This window comes from Drosophila suzukii, chromosome X (assembly GCF_043229965.1).
Source record: "Drosophila suzukii chromosome X, CBGP_Dsuzu_IsoJpt1.0, whole genome shotgun sequence".
Lineage (NCBI taxonomy): Eukaryota > Metazoa > Arthropoda > Insecta > Diptera > Drosophilidae > Drosophila > Drosophila suzukii.
This window is the reverse complement of record NC_092084.1, coordinates 11,731,016-11,746,030: the sequence shown is the minus strand read 5'-3', so window position 1 is coordinate 11,746,030 and position 15,015 is coordinate 11,731,016. Positions and strand designations below refer to the sequence as shown.

The 15,015-nt window shown below is 37.2% G+C and overlaps 1 protein-coding gene across 3 annotated transcripts in view; it reads right to left on the bottom strand.

Annotated features, from left to right (window-relative positions):
- The window catches only part of dpr8 (defective proboscis extension response 8), a 167,620-nt gene that overhangs the window by 39,252 nt on the left and 113,353 nt on the right, over window positions 1-15,015 (bottom strand). For all 3 annotated transcript variants that reach the window (XM_017070101.4, XM_065867796.2, XM_036820549.3), the window contains exon 5: window positions 13,486-13,655. In XM_017070101.4, the coding sequence (XP_016925590.2) occupies window positions 13,486-13,655 (170 nt within the window). The remainder of the gene's footprint in view (window positions 1-13,485; window positions 13,656-15,015) is intronic.

The following is a 15,015-nucleotide window of genomic DNA, read 5'->3' as shown; positions in this document are numbered from 1 at the left end:
TAAATTTTCCTAAAAATGATGAGGTTCGTTAGCAAATTAAGCAAGCTGTTCAAAACAGTCGGTCTTTTCGCTGTACGCCTTCATTTGGCTGAGCTACGATGTAAAAACCGAAAAAAAATGTCGCATTTTCGACAAAAATCTGAATTTCGTATTTTTGACAAAAATTTGAACCCATTTTTTCGCCAAAAAAATTCAGTTTTTTTGCTACCATAACAAAAGTATATGTCAGAATCAGGAATGTCATACCTCGCTGAACTCGTTGCTTAATTTCCAATCGATTGGCATTCTAACCTAAAAATTTTTCATTTTTTGCCATTTTTCGAAAAAATGCGATGAAACCCCTTCAAAATATGAGAAAATTGGTCAAAAAATAAATTTTTCTAAAAATGATGAGGTTCGTTAGCAAATTAAGCAAGCTGTTCAAAACAGTCGGTCTTTTCGCTGTACGCCTTCATTTGGCTGAGCTACGATGTAAAAACCGAAAAAAAATGTCGCATTTTCGACAAAAATCTGAATTTCGTATTTTTGACAAAAATTTGAACCCATTTTTTTCCCAAAAAAATTCAGTTTTTTTGCTACCATAACAAAAGTATATGTCAGAATCAGGAATGTCATACCTCGCTGAACTCGTTGCTTAATTTCCAATCAATTGGCATTCTAACCTAAAATTTTTTCATTTTTTGCCATTTTTCGAAAAAATGCGATGAAACCCCTACAAAAAATGAGAAAATTGCTAAAAAAATAAATTTTTCTAAAAATGATGAGGTTCGTTAGCAAATTAAGCAAGCTGTTCAAAACAGTCGGTCTTTTCGCTGTACGCCTTCATTTGGCTGAGCTACGATGTAAAAACCGAAAAAAAATGTCGCATTTTCGACAAAAATCTGAATTTCGTATTTTTGACAAAAATTTGAACCCATTTTTTCCCAAAAAAATTCAGTTTTTTTGCTACCATAACAAAAGTATATGTCAGAATCAGGAATGTCATACCTCGCTGAACTCGTTGCTTAATTTCCAATCGATTGGCATTCTAACCTAAAAATTTTTCATTTTTTGCCATTTTTCGAAAAAATGCGATGAAACCCCTACAAAAAATGAGAAAATTGGTCAAAAAATAAATTTTCCTAAAAATGATGAGGTTCGTTAGTAAATTAAGCAAGCTGTTCAAAACAGTCGGTCTTTTCGCTGTACGCCTTCATTTCGCTGAGCTACGATGTAAAAACCGAAAAAAAATGTCGCATTTTCGACAAAAATCTGAATTTCGTATTTATGACCAAAATTTAAACCCATTTTTTCGCCAAAAAAATTCAGTTTTTTTGCTACCATAACAAAAGTATATGTCAGAATCAGGAATGTCATACCTCGCTGAACTCGTTGCTTAATTTCCAATCGATTGGCATTCTAACCTAAAAATTTTTCATTTTTTGCCATTTTTCGAAAAAATGCGATGAAACCCCTACAAAAAATGAGAAAATTGGTCAAAAAATAAATTTTCCTAAAAATGATGAGGTTCGTTAGTAAATTAAGCAAGCTGTTCAAAACAGTCGGTCTTTTCGCTGTACGCCTTCATTTGGCTGAGCTACGATGTAAAAACCGAAAAAAAATGTCGCATTTTCGACAAAAATCTGAATTTCGTATTTTTGACAAAAATTTGAACCCATTTTTTTCCCAAAAAAATTCAGTTTTTTTGCTACCATAACAAAAGTATATGTCAGAATCAGGAATGTCATACCTCGCTGAACTCGTTGCTTAATTTCCAATCGATTGGCATTCTAACCTAAAAATTTTTCATTTTTTGCCATTTTTCGAAAAAATGCGATGAAACCCCTACAAAAAATGAGAAAATTGGTCAAAAAATAAATTTTCCTAAAAATGATGAGGTTCGTTAGCAAATTAAGCAAGCTGTTCAAAACAGTCGGTCTTTTCGCTGTACGCCTTCATTTGGCTGAGCTACGATGTAAAAACCGAAAAAAAATGTCGCATTTTCGACAAAAATCTGAATTTCGTATTTTTGACAAAAATTTGAACCCATTTTTTCGCCAAAAAATTCAGTTTTTTTGCTACCATAACAAAAGTATATGTCAGAATCAGGAATGTCATACCTCGCTGAACTCGTTGCTTAATTTCCAATCGATTGGCATTCTAACCTAAAAATTTTTCATTTTTTGCCATTTTTCGAAAAAATGCGATGAAACCCCTTCAAAATATGAGAAAATTGGTCAAAAAATAAATTTTTCTAAAAATGATGAGGTTCGTTAGCAAATTAAGCAAGCTGTTCAAAACAGTCGGTCTTTTCGCTGTACGCCTTCATTTGGCTGAGCTACGATGTAAAAACCGAAAAAAAAATGTCGCATTTTCGACAAAAATCTGAATTTCGTATTTTTGACAAAAATTTGAACCATTTTTTTCCCAAAAAAATTCAGTTTTTTTGCTACCATAACAAAAGTATATGTCAGAATCAGGAATGTCATACCTCGCTGAACTCGTTGCTTAATTTCCAATCAATTGGCATTCTAACCTAAAATTTTTTCATTTTTTGCCATTTTTCGAAAAAATGCGATGAAACCCCTACAAAAAATGAGAAAATTGCTAAAAAAATAAATTTTTCTAAAAATGATGAGGTTCGTTAGCAAATTAAGCAAGCTGTTCAAAACAGTCGGTCTTTTCGCTGTACGCCTTCATTTGGCTGAGCTACGATGTAAAAACCGAAAAAAAATGTCGCATTTTCGACAAAAATCTGAATTTCGTATTTTTGACAAAAATTTGAACCCATTTTTTTCCCAAAAAAATTCAGTTTTTTTGCTACCATAACAAAAGTATATGTCAGAATCAGGAATGTCATACCTCGCTGAACTCGTTGCTTAATTTCCAATCGATTGGCATTCTAACCTAAAAATTTTTCATTTTTTGCCATTTTTCGAAAAAATGCGATGAAACCCCTACAAAAAATGAGAAAATTGGTCAAAAAATAAATTTTCCTAAAAATGATGAGGTTCGTTAGTAAATTAAGCAAGCTGTTCAAAACAGTCGGTCTTTTCGCTGTACGCCTTCATTTCGCTGAGCTACGATGTAAAAACCGAAAAAAATGTCGCATTTTCGACAAAAATCTGAATTTCGTATTTATGACCAAAATTTAAACCCATTTTTTCGCCAAAAAAATTCAGTTTTTTTGCTACCATAACAAAAGTATATGTCAGAATCAGGAATGTCATACCTCGCTGAACTCGTTGCTTAATTTCCAATCGATTGGCATTCTAACCTAAAAATTTTTCATTTTTTGCCATTTTTTCGAAAAAATGCGATGAAACCCCTACAAAAAATGAGAAAATTGGTCAAAAAATAAATTTTCCTAAAAATGATGAGGTTCGTTAGTAAATTAAGCAAGCTGTTCAAAACAGTCGGTCTTTTCGCTGTACGCCTTCATTTGGCTGAGCTACGATGTAAAAACCGAAAAAAAATGTCGCATTTTCGACAAAAATCTGAATTTCGTATTTTTGACAAAAATTTGAACCCATTTTTTCGCCAAAAAAATTCAGTTTTTTTGCTACCATAACAAAAGTATATGTCAGAATCAGGAATGTCATACCTCGCTGAACTCGTTGCTTAATTTCCAATCGATTGGCATTCTAACCTAAAAATTTTTCATTTTTTGCCATTTTTCGAAAAAATGCGATGAAACCCCTTCAAAATATGAGAAAATTGGTCAAAAATAAATTTTTCTAAAAATGATGAGGTTCGTTAGCAAATTAAGCAAGCTGTTCAAAACAGTCGGTCTTTTCGCTGTACGCCTTCATTTGGCTGAGCTACGATGTAAAAACCGAAAAAAAATGTCGCATTTTCGACAAAAATCTGAATTTCGTATTTTTGACAAAAATTTGAACCCATTTTTTTCCCAAAAAAATTCAGTTTTTTTGCTACCATAACAAAAGTATATGTCAGAATCAGGAATGTCATACCTCGCTGAACTCGTTGCTTAATTTCCAATCAATTGGCATTCTAACCTAAAATTTTTTCATTTTTTGCCATTTTTCGAAAAAATGCGATGAAACCCCTACAAAAAATGAGAAAATTGCTAAAAAAATAAATTTTCTAAAAATGATGAGGTTCGTTAGCAAATTAAGCAAGCTGTTCAAAACAGTCGGTCTTTTCGCTGTACGCCTTCATTTGGCTGAGCTACGATGTAAAAACCGAAAAAAAATGTCGCATTTTCGACAAAAATCTGAATTTCGTATTTTTGACAAAAATTTGAACCCATTTTTTTCCCAAAAAAATTCAGTTTTTTTGCTACCATAACAAAAGTATATGTCAGAATCAGGAATGTCATACCTCGCTGAACTCGTTGCTTAATTTCCAATCGATTGGCATTCTAACCTAAAAATTTTTCATTTTTTGCCATTTTTCGAAAAAATGCGATGAAACCCCTACAAAAAATGAGAAAATTGGTCAAAAAATAAATTTTCCTAAAAATGATGAGGTTCGTTAGTAAATTAAGCAAGCTGTTCAAAACAGTCGGTCTTTTCGCTGTACGCCTTCATTTCGCTGAGCTACGATGTAAAAACCGAAAAAAATGTCGCATTTTCGACAAAAATCTGAATTTCGTATTTTTGACAAAAAATTTGAACCCATTTTTTTCCCAAAAAAATTCAGTTTTTTTGCTACCATAACAAAAGTATATGTCAGAATCAGGAATGTCATACCTCGCTGAACTCGTTGCTTAATTTCCAATCAATTGGCATTCTAACCTAAAATTTTTTCATTTTTTGCCATTTTTCGAAAAAATGCGATGAAACCCCTACAAAAAATGAGAAAATTGCTAAAAAAATAAATTTTTCTAAAAATGATGAGGTTCGTTAGCAAATTAAGCAAGCTGTTCAAAACAGTCGGTCTTTTCGCTGTACGCCTTCATTTGGCTGAGCTACGATGTAAAAACCGAAAAAAAATGTCGCATTTTCGACAAAAATCTGAATTTCGTATTTTTGACAAAAATTTGAACCCATTTTTTTCCCAAAAAAATTCAGTTTTTTTGCTACCATAACAAAAGTATATGTCAGAATCAGGAATGTCATACCTCGCTGAACTCGTTGCTTAATTTCCAATCGATTGGCATTCTAACCTAAAAATTTTTCATTTTTTGCCATTTTTCGAAAAAATGCGATGAAACCCCTACAAAAAATGAGAAAATTGGTCAAAAAATAAATTTTCCTAAAAATGATGAGGTTCGTTAGTAAATTAAGCAAGCTGTTCAAAACAGTCGGTCTTTTCGCTGTACGCCTTCATTTGGCTGAGCTACGATGTAAAAACCGAAAAAAAATGTCGCATTTTCGACAAAAATCTGAATTTCGTATTTTTGACAAAAATTTGAACCCATTTTTTTCCCAAAAAAATTCAGTTTTTTTGCTACCATAACAAAAGTATATGTCAGAATCAGGAATGTCATACCTCGCTGAACTCGTTGCTTAATTTCCAATCAATTGGCATTCTAACCTAAAATTTTTTCATTTTTTGCCATTTTTCGAAAAAATGCGATGAAACCCCTACAAAAAATGAGAAAATTGGTCAAAAAATAAATTTTCCTAAAAATGATGAGGTTCGTTAGCAAATTAAGCAAGCTGTTCAAAACAGTCGGTCTTTTCGCTGTACGCCTTCATTTGGCTGAGCTACGATGTAAAAAACGAAAAAAAATGTCGCATTTTCGACAAAAATCTGAATTTCGTATTTTTGACAAAAATTTGAACCCATTTTTTTCCAAAAAAATTCAGTTTTTTTGCTACCATAACAAAAGTATATGTCAGAATCAGGAATGTCATACCTCGCTGAACTCGTTGCTTAATTTCCAATCGATTGGCATTCTAACCTAAAAATTTTTCATTTTTTGCCATTTTTCGAAAAAATGCGATGAAACCCCTACAAAAAATGAGAAAATTGGTCAAAAAATAAATTTTCCTAAAAATGATGAGGTTCGTTAGCAAATTAAGCAAGCTGTTCAAAACAGTCGGTCTTTTCGCTGTACGCCTTAATTTGGCTGAGCTACGATGCAAAAACCGAAAAAAAATTCGCATTTTTTGACAAAAATCAACACTTAACACTTAGTTACTTACTAATTGGATATTGTTTATGATAACTCATAAAAAACTTTGTGTTTTGCCAAGCTGGTAAGAAATCTGAGTAAATATCTAAAGCATTTGTGGCAAACCCCGTGGCCATGGATTGATTTCATTCGATACCCACCATTCGTTTCAATTTGCAATCAAATACAATTTATTTTTCCTGCTGCAATTTGGTTTATTGACTCAACCAGCAGAACTGAATGGGGATGGACCACATAACACACATTATTCGAGACCCTTATCTATTTGCACAGACCATATAGAAAGTAGTCATTTGGGGCACTTTCGCCATCCTCGAATCGGTTATTCCGTTGACCCTCGATCCATTTCCACTTTTGAATTTCCTGACAGGCTATTTTGATTCGAAGCCAAGTATGCTAATAAAAAGTAAGCAAGACAAAGCTGAATAAAAAGGGGCTGCACATGTTGTGCTGAAAGCTGAAAGCCAATAAATATGCAAAGATATCGGAATAGCCCTCAGAAGGGGGCGTGGCACTCTTACCTGTGCCGATATAGCTCATACATATCCCACATGGCTACGCATTTTTCGATGTACGTACATATATAGTATTTGTATTTGTATTTGCTTTAAATCACTCATACGCAACGTTTTGCATTTTGAATAATTTATCATTCTGTTGGAAAAACGCTTTTCCATTGCCGGCATAGCTGCCAGCTGGCTGAGAAGATGGAAATTCATATATATATGTATGTATCTGGCAGCTGAGCGATTGCAAGTCGCATGAATTTTTCATGTAGACACGCAAAATATTACTCATACGACCCATCGGTCACACAAATTGTCTCTACCGAACGGCCCATAAGAAATGGCGGGAAAAGTGTAAGAAAATAAATATGAAAATTTCCAGGGAAATTAGCATAAGAAGGCCATCAATGGCCGCATTGCTCACAGGGTTTCTGGCAGAATTTATGGTTAACCAGGATTGCCAGGTTGGTTTGATTTGCCGCGACTGTGCCGCTAATGACACTCGCAGGACACGTTCCAGGATGCGCCGGCAACAGCTTTTCATAAACCGCAAGTGTCCGATGATCCTAACGAGCTAAACGCTGGGTCGTCTGGAGGGGGACTTTCGAGTGGATGGAGTGAAAGTCCTTTCCGGCAGGTGCTTCAAAACCCCTTTCCCACCCTCGTTTGCCTTGTTTTCCGGCTTCAATTGCCGGTGGCGTCGAAAATTCGTAAGCGAAATTGAATGAAATTGCCTGGGCAACAACAACGGCGGTATGAAATAATAATAAGCAGGCAGTACTGCCCCTTTTCCCTTTTTTTTGGGGGGCACGTAACGCAATTTCGCTTATTTTTTAGTATTTTATTTTAGCTGCGGGGCAGGGAAATTGTATTTAAATGCCGTGTGACCTTTGACCTGCCACATTAGCGGGGAGCAAAGGGCGCCGGAGATAGATATAAGGTGAAGCAATCACCGGGCACGTAAATCAAAAACCATTGACGAAGATAAACGATGGCAGTGGGTATACATAGCATATCTGCATACATATGTCACCTGGCAACCCTGGAAAACCCTACTCACACCTCCCTCTAATTGCCGAGCCATTTATTATGTATTATTGGGTTTATTGTTTGCTGCTGCTTTGCCGGAAAAATACATCAAGAAAATGCGATATTTATTGGGTATTTGCATATTCATTAGTGGTGAAGTGAGAGGAAATATTGTCTGTGTCCCGCTGTAAAAAAATGTAATCCGCCTATGGGCTTACAGATATAACTAGACATATATTTTTTATTCATTAAAGTACTTTATATTCAGTATTTAAGGCTAAATGGTTGTCTATTGAAAGTTTTTTTATCAGGAAATAGTTTTTCTGCTTTATTCTTTTGTCTCAGGGATCGAATAGTGTGACCAGAGCAGATAAATACATTCAGCCCTGGTAATATAACAGTATATTACATAAAGAGATAGTATATTACAACTCATTTAACTATATAAACCAGCCTGTTACTGTTAAAAGGTCTGATATTTATTTTTCCAACTAATTAATATGAGATTTTTCTTTGTGTAAGATGGGATAGGGTAAGCACACTTCAGATCATTAGCTGTTTTTTCCTATGTGTTCCCACCCCTCCCCAAAAAAATGAGAAGAAGAAAAGCCGCCTGCATGGCCAAATAGACATTTTCCAAGACACTTTCACCGCGTTGCCCCTGCCAGCTAAGTAAATGCTGGAAAATTGACAGCTGACACACAGACAATCGTTGTTGCCGCCTGCGTTTTTCCGGCTGCCATGACAGTCGCTCAGCTTTTCGACTTTCCACATCTCCACATTTTCCCCGTTTCCCTAGACTTTCAGTTTTGGTTTCGCTTTCGTTCGCATGGATTTTATGTCATCGCGACCCGTGAAGCGCATAGCGAAAAATATTAAACATTTCTTTGATTGATTTGCTTTCAGCCAGCAGTGTGCCACGCCCACTGCCACCCTCACCGCCCCTCCCAAAAAAAAAAAACAAAAAGGAGGGAAAAGAAGAAAAGCGATGACAACACACGAGAATGTGATTTTCTTTCAGTTATATAAATATATTTTGATTCCTGATTGAGGGGGCGGCGTCCCATGGGCGTAACCAAGTGGGCGTGGCAATCGATGTGTTTATAGCGTTTTTCCCTCCACAAAGAAAGATTTCCACCCACAAACTTGCGCCACCCTAGAAAAAAGTGATTTTTTAATGAGTCCCCCGACTTTTTTCGCAACTGGGTATTACAACTAATTTAATGAATGCACTACGCATTCCCTTTTCGGCACAAAGAGAAGGAGATTCAGATTTTTGTCCGGAGGGGGGTGGTTGACATTCTTAAAGTTTTTCCTTTATTTTTGTCAGGGAAAGCCGAAAGTTTTTTATTTCTCCTCTCGATTCTGGATTCTTTTGCCCGTGGAGTTGCTTTTAGTCCTGTGCCGTTAAACTAACAAACAAACAGACAGACATACAAACAGGGCGGGCAAAAAGCGAATGGGCGTGGCACTCGCACACAGAGGCGGCGAAAATAAAAGGAACAAACTGTAGAAACGCAATTTTTATTCCTGTGCGTGGAGGAAAAGGCTTTGACTTTCGCCAAAGCGAAAAAGTGCCAAAAAGAAAGAAAGTTTTTCACCGGAAAAGCACTGGGAAAAATTAATACTTGATTTAATATTCATTAAAAATTTTTATGATCAAATATGTTGTAGAGTTGTCATAATGTTGACTTGTATAACTTTCTGTTCGTGTGAAAAAATGGGTTATATTAGTGTTGAAAGACTTATTAAATACCTTTAGAGGTTTTTATAAAATCTGAAAAATATTTAAAAAATACATATGTAAAACCAAGACTAAATACTTTTAATCGCACTTAACAAAATATTAATTTTAGAATCAACAAGAAAAGGATGTGTATTTTTTCCTGTGCCTCTCGAGTTGCCCAGGCAAATAATTTATTTTTTTCAGCTTTATTTTTTCGTATGAAAGCGAAACGAATACCCATCGAAATCGCAGTGGCGTCCAACTGAGATGAAAGGGGGGCGAAAGTGGGGGGCACAGGTGATGGACCCACTGCGGTGTCCAGTCGCAAAACAAAAGGCCAAAGATTGGATATTGAAGGCAAAAAAAAGGAGGATGCCAGGACCCCCAGCGGAACGGCGGAAACGGAACGGAAAAAGGACGAAAGGGAGTCGAAACGCAGCGAAACCTCACACGCTAAATTGCATTTTCAATTGTTTCGGGGCCAAAGGGCAGGACTCAGGGGACGGGGGGGTCCTTCAGGCAGATGGGTTTGGTTACAACTGCCAGTGACAATTTACTTGTAAAATCAACCGCAACAATTTCAATTGCAGTTGCCCAGAAATCGACGGGGGGCTCGGTTTTTGACCATGCCACCCCAAAAGAACCCCCCTTTACAGTGGTTTCTTTGAGCAGAATTTATCTCTCAGGTAACTGAACCAATATAAATCTGTAACAAAACCGGAAATACATTGGTAAGAGATCACAGAACTAAAAAAAATTTAAAAAATAAATTTTCTTTTAAATAGTTGTAGAATAAAATAAAAAATAAGCAAAATGATATATATTACACAACCCATTTTAAAGTTAAGGTGCCTAAAAGTATCCAATGAATAATGGATAGTCGCCTATTCAATGTAAAAATATATTGTTGCATACTTTTGGACACTTAAAATAACATTTAAGTTTGGCAAACCTAACAATCTTTGTTTAATTTTGCCCCAAATAAATATCTCGGGCAATTTAATATCATAAGGTTGCTCTTGAGTAAGTATGTTAAGTACTTTTCCTGGGAAAACAATCGTTTAAAGTACCCTTGCCATGCGGATTTCACTTGAAAATCCATCCAAAGACAAAATCAATATTTTTGGAGTGCCCGAAAGTCTTGTGGCTCTTCACCACTGTACCTGGAGTCCAAGTCCTCAGTCATCATGGTCACGTTGTCGTTGTTCCTACTGTGGCTGCGGTCATTGCCCAGGGCATTGGCAATTAAATTCACCCACACATGCACAGTGCGCACACACACACACACACCCACACAATTACACACTAATGAAGTTCATGCATTGAGAATTTGGGGCACCCGCTCCATCTGGGATCCCCCGAAAATCCACCCCCAATCCGCAGCCATTGGCATTCTGCGGTGTCGAAGGAGCCTTGACTTGCGGTCGTCGCCTTTCGAAGACCGCAAATGACATGTTCCTTCAGTCAGCACCACCACCACCCACTAAGAAATCACCCAAGCAACCCCCCCCCATCAAAAACCACCCACGCAAAGTTAAGTGGGGGCTTTGTTAATAAACACTCTCGCGTTTGCTAATGAATTGCAAAGGGAAATTTTAATGTCGCACAGACATTCCGCATTCCGAATCTCCTAGGAATTGGCCTGGCACAAAGGATTTGTTGGAAATGTGGAAAATTTTCAATGGCACTGTCTTATTTATAAGGATTTAGCTCAAGTTGTTAATTAGCTCGAGTTATATCTTGAAATTATTTTTGAAAAATCTTAGAAATAATTTTATTAGCACAGAAATCAACGTTAGATGCCTAGAAGTATGCAGCGAATACTGGATAGGCGACTTTATGAGCTAGAAAACTATTGTTGCATACTTTTAGACAGCTAAATTTACATTTTAAAGTGATTACAGACTCTGATGAGTTATTTTTTAAAGCTTGGCAGAAAGCATAGATTGCATAGATAGATTTAAATATGTTTCGAGCAAGTGAATAAATAATCTTGAAGCCATACGATTTTTTGCCTTCTCAGACTTGAAATTGAATTGGGAGCATACTTTATGGCGCCACTCAGTGTTTTGCATAAAAAAGTCGCTTGAAAATTGTTAAATCGAATGGAAAATGGCTGCCATTAAGGGACATGTGCAAGATGCAATAAGGAACCGACTCCCAGACCCTGAAAATGGAACTCGTTCACTCGGCGGCCGATATAATTCATGGACTAACATCCTCTGAGTAATTAGGCGTCTGGGAGGAAATCATCTGATATCTAAGGAATGGAGCTGCCTGGCGTTATAAATGACCAGCTGCTCGGCCTGTGATTAATTACACAGTATTTAGCCAGCTCATCAGCTTCGATGACCAACGCACTTCGCACTCGGTAAATCGAAAATGGACCATGCGGCAAATGCATATATCACGTTGGGAATTCGCCCGGTAATATGCTACATATATGAATATTTCGCTACGGAAAACAACAAGTCTCGGATGAATTCTGGATTTATGCCAGTCAGGTAGCAGTTACCAAGTAGTTGTGGGAGTAAATAAAGCCAAGTAATGGGTGAGCTAATTGGATCTAATGCAGGAGTAATCGGTTCGAGGAGCTTAACCATCTGATGAAAGGAATTTAACTAATTGGTGGGGGTGGAGCAAGAAACAAATATGGTAAGCGATAAGTTTAGTAAGCTGATGAATTTCGGCAATTTTTTTAAGTCAATTGAACTATCTTAAGTTGAGCTATTAAAGGAAAGTGATAGAAACTTAGAGGAAAAGGGAGCTCCACATAAATTGTTATGAATTTATATACAGAAGAGAAAGGTGTTATATGGGGAACCCAAATTAATGCCTTGAAAATTTCCAAACTTAAAGCCAACCATAAAGTTTTAATCAAATAATTTTCAAGGCTCTCAGCCAGCAATCTTCAAGGCTTTTTAGTTTGCTTTCAGTTGAAAACTTTTCACCATCACAAATGGAGGAAAATCAGAAACAAGATCTGACAGCAGCCGTATGACTTTTAATATACAACCACTATATATATATAATTTTGCCATGGGTGGTTGGTAATCGGATAGTTCTGGTCGACAAATAACAATTAAGCAGCGGAAATGGCTGAGGAATAATTGATACCGAGAAGGCAGTGTACCTAATTGCGGCTTGTTTGCGTGGCAGTGGTAATTAGGTGGACGCGTCCAAAGCGAAAAATCCCACTCAGAGCGACTTTTCTCGAACAGTACCCCCTTATCCGGGCATCTGCGAGGCATTCATTCACTTTGTCAAACTGAAATTAAAACGGGAAGTTTTTTTTTCGAGCTTTTAGGGGAGGACTCGAACTCGGTGCCCCAAAAACTAGGACTTGCAGGACTCCAGCGCCACTCACCTAATAAGCCAGCAAAGCGTAAAAATTTGAAAAGTTTTATGGCCGCTCGCGACACTTGAGGAAACTTGCTAAAAGGCGACGCTATGTTCGTCGTCCACGATTCGCTGTATTCACGATTCACTATTCACGGATTCAGGACTCACGATTCACGACTCACGTCACTCATACGCAGCGTGGTGCGAAGCGAACTAAACTAGAAATGAACTGCAACTACTGGTAACCAACCAAACTGAAACTGAAACTGAAACTGAGCGGAGTGAAACATTTGCAACGGCTTTGTTTTGGCATTGTTCTCGGATTTTGCTCGCCGGCTGCCAGAGTTGAAAGTTCAAAGTTGAAAGTTTAATTTGCTAATTGTTTAACAGCTGCAACAGCAGCGCAACGGCCAAATGCAACTGCATTTTCCAGCTGCATTTTCATAATGAAAAGCGGGGCTGGCTTACAACTTTTCACTCAGGACAACCCCCCGAAAACCCCTTGGCCGAGGCAAAAATCCAAACCGAAAACGACAGGCGACAGCTGCCTTCAGCCACGCCTCCTTAAGGGGGCGGCAGGGGGCGGTGGGCGGCCAGGGGGCGTGGCATGCTGCAGCTGCACTCGCCGCCCTGTCAAGCGTAACGCCTTTTGACAAGTTTGCGCTGCGAAACTTTTACTTTTTGCTGGCTGCCCCCTGTTTTTCATACTTATTTCTTTTTGGTCAAGTACTTAAAAATTATTATGCACAGCCTCCACTTGCATCCGCATCCCGCAGCCCATTTCAGTGCGTACTCACCGTGCGATTGCCCAGATTCTTGACGCGGCAGGTCAGCTTCACCGTCTTGCCGACGAGTCCTGTGATGTTGGTTCCGATGGTCGTGTCGAAGGTGGGTCCTCCGGTCCCTGGAGTGGGCAGGTCCTGCAGGAAGTCGGTGAAGAAGCGCTTCGAGGCGCCGTCCGCACAGCCTGCAAAAGATGGGGGAACCACATTAAGTTGGGTTTTTAAGTATGGGAAACTGACAGGGGAAAACCAACCCTTGCAGAGGTCTATATATCAGAAAATAATACCCTTTCCACCTTATAAATCATATTATAGCAAAAAATAATATATTTTCAACCTTATAAATCACGTAAATGAAATGTATTTTGGCCTCTTCAAAGTAATATTATCTGATTTATGATCACCCGAATTTATAATGGTCAACAGGTTTGTAGTGACAAGAAAGTATTCGAGTATACGATATAATATATACAATATATTTGTGTCTAAGCAAGGAACTTGACTGAATTTCGGAGGGCTTTTAAAATGTGTAATTTGAATTTTATAGGGAAATAAATTTATATAAATTTATATAAATAAAATTGAAATAGAAAAACTATAAAACACCATTTTTTAAAATAAAATAAATAATATATACCCTAGCACTTGTCAGGGTTTATGATAAATTTGTGTCATATTAGTCATATTAAACGGTATTATAACACCTTCCTATAGGAAGAATATCTTAATTTCATAGAAATCAGAGGGTTTTATCATAAAGATGAGATGGAGTAAATTTAGGAGATATGTAATGATATATCATATTAAAACTGGAATCATGGATGCCGTACATTGATAACCTATCAAGGTGTAAACCTTATTAAGACCTTAGATTAATTTATAAAAAAATATATATATCTTCTTAAGCTGTAAGAAAAGCTATGTAAAACTTAAATATTTAAGTTGCTTCTGTTAAAATCCCGAATAAAAACTCTTTATAGGGTTGTAAATTTCTGTCTAAAATGATTATATCCTCAGAAATAGGTGTACAAATCGGCCAATTATCGGTAAAAGTAGGATACTTTCCTATCTTTCGACTGGATCCACATGGAAGTCCTTCGACTGACTGCCCTACAATTAACAAGCCAGCCATTGTTTTCGAGTAACATAATAATAGCAATAACGAGCTGCTAGGGGACATGACAGCCGTGACAGGCTCATGTCCAAAATAACGAAGAGCCCCCATTTTCGCCAAATCCCAGCCCCCAAATGACTTCGAATGACAGGTGGGCGTGGCCGTAGAATGGCTGGAAAATGGCTTTGTTATCGGATTTCAAACCCCTTCTAAACTTTGGCTGGGGCACACCTATTCTCCTGAACCCTTTTTCCGGGAAATGCATTCGTGTTGCTGTCGTGTCTCAAGTAATAATTTAAAAATTAGCACAATCGGGTGGCCCCCAGTCCGCCGGAAAAAAACCCTTTGAGCTCTTTCCAGAACGCCGAAAACCCCCGGGGGCATTGAAAAATGCACTTAACAAGTGTTGTAAGTGCCCCACATATCAGTGA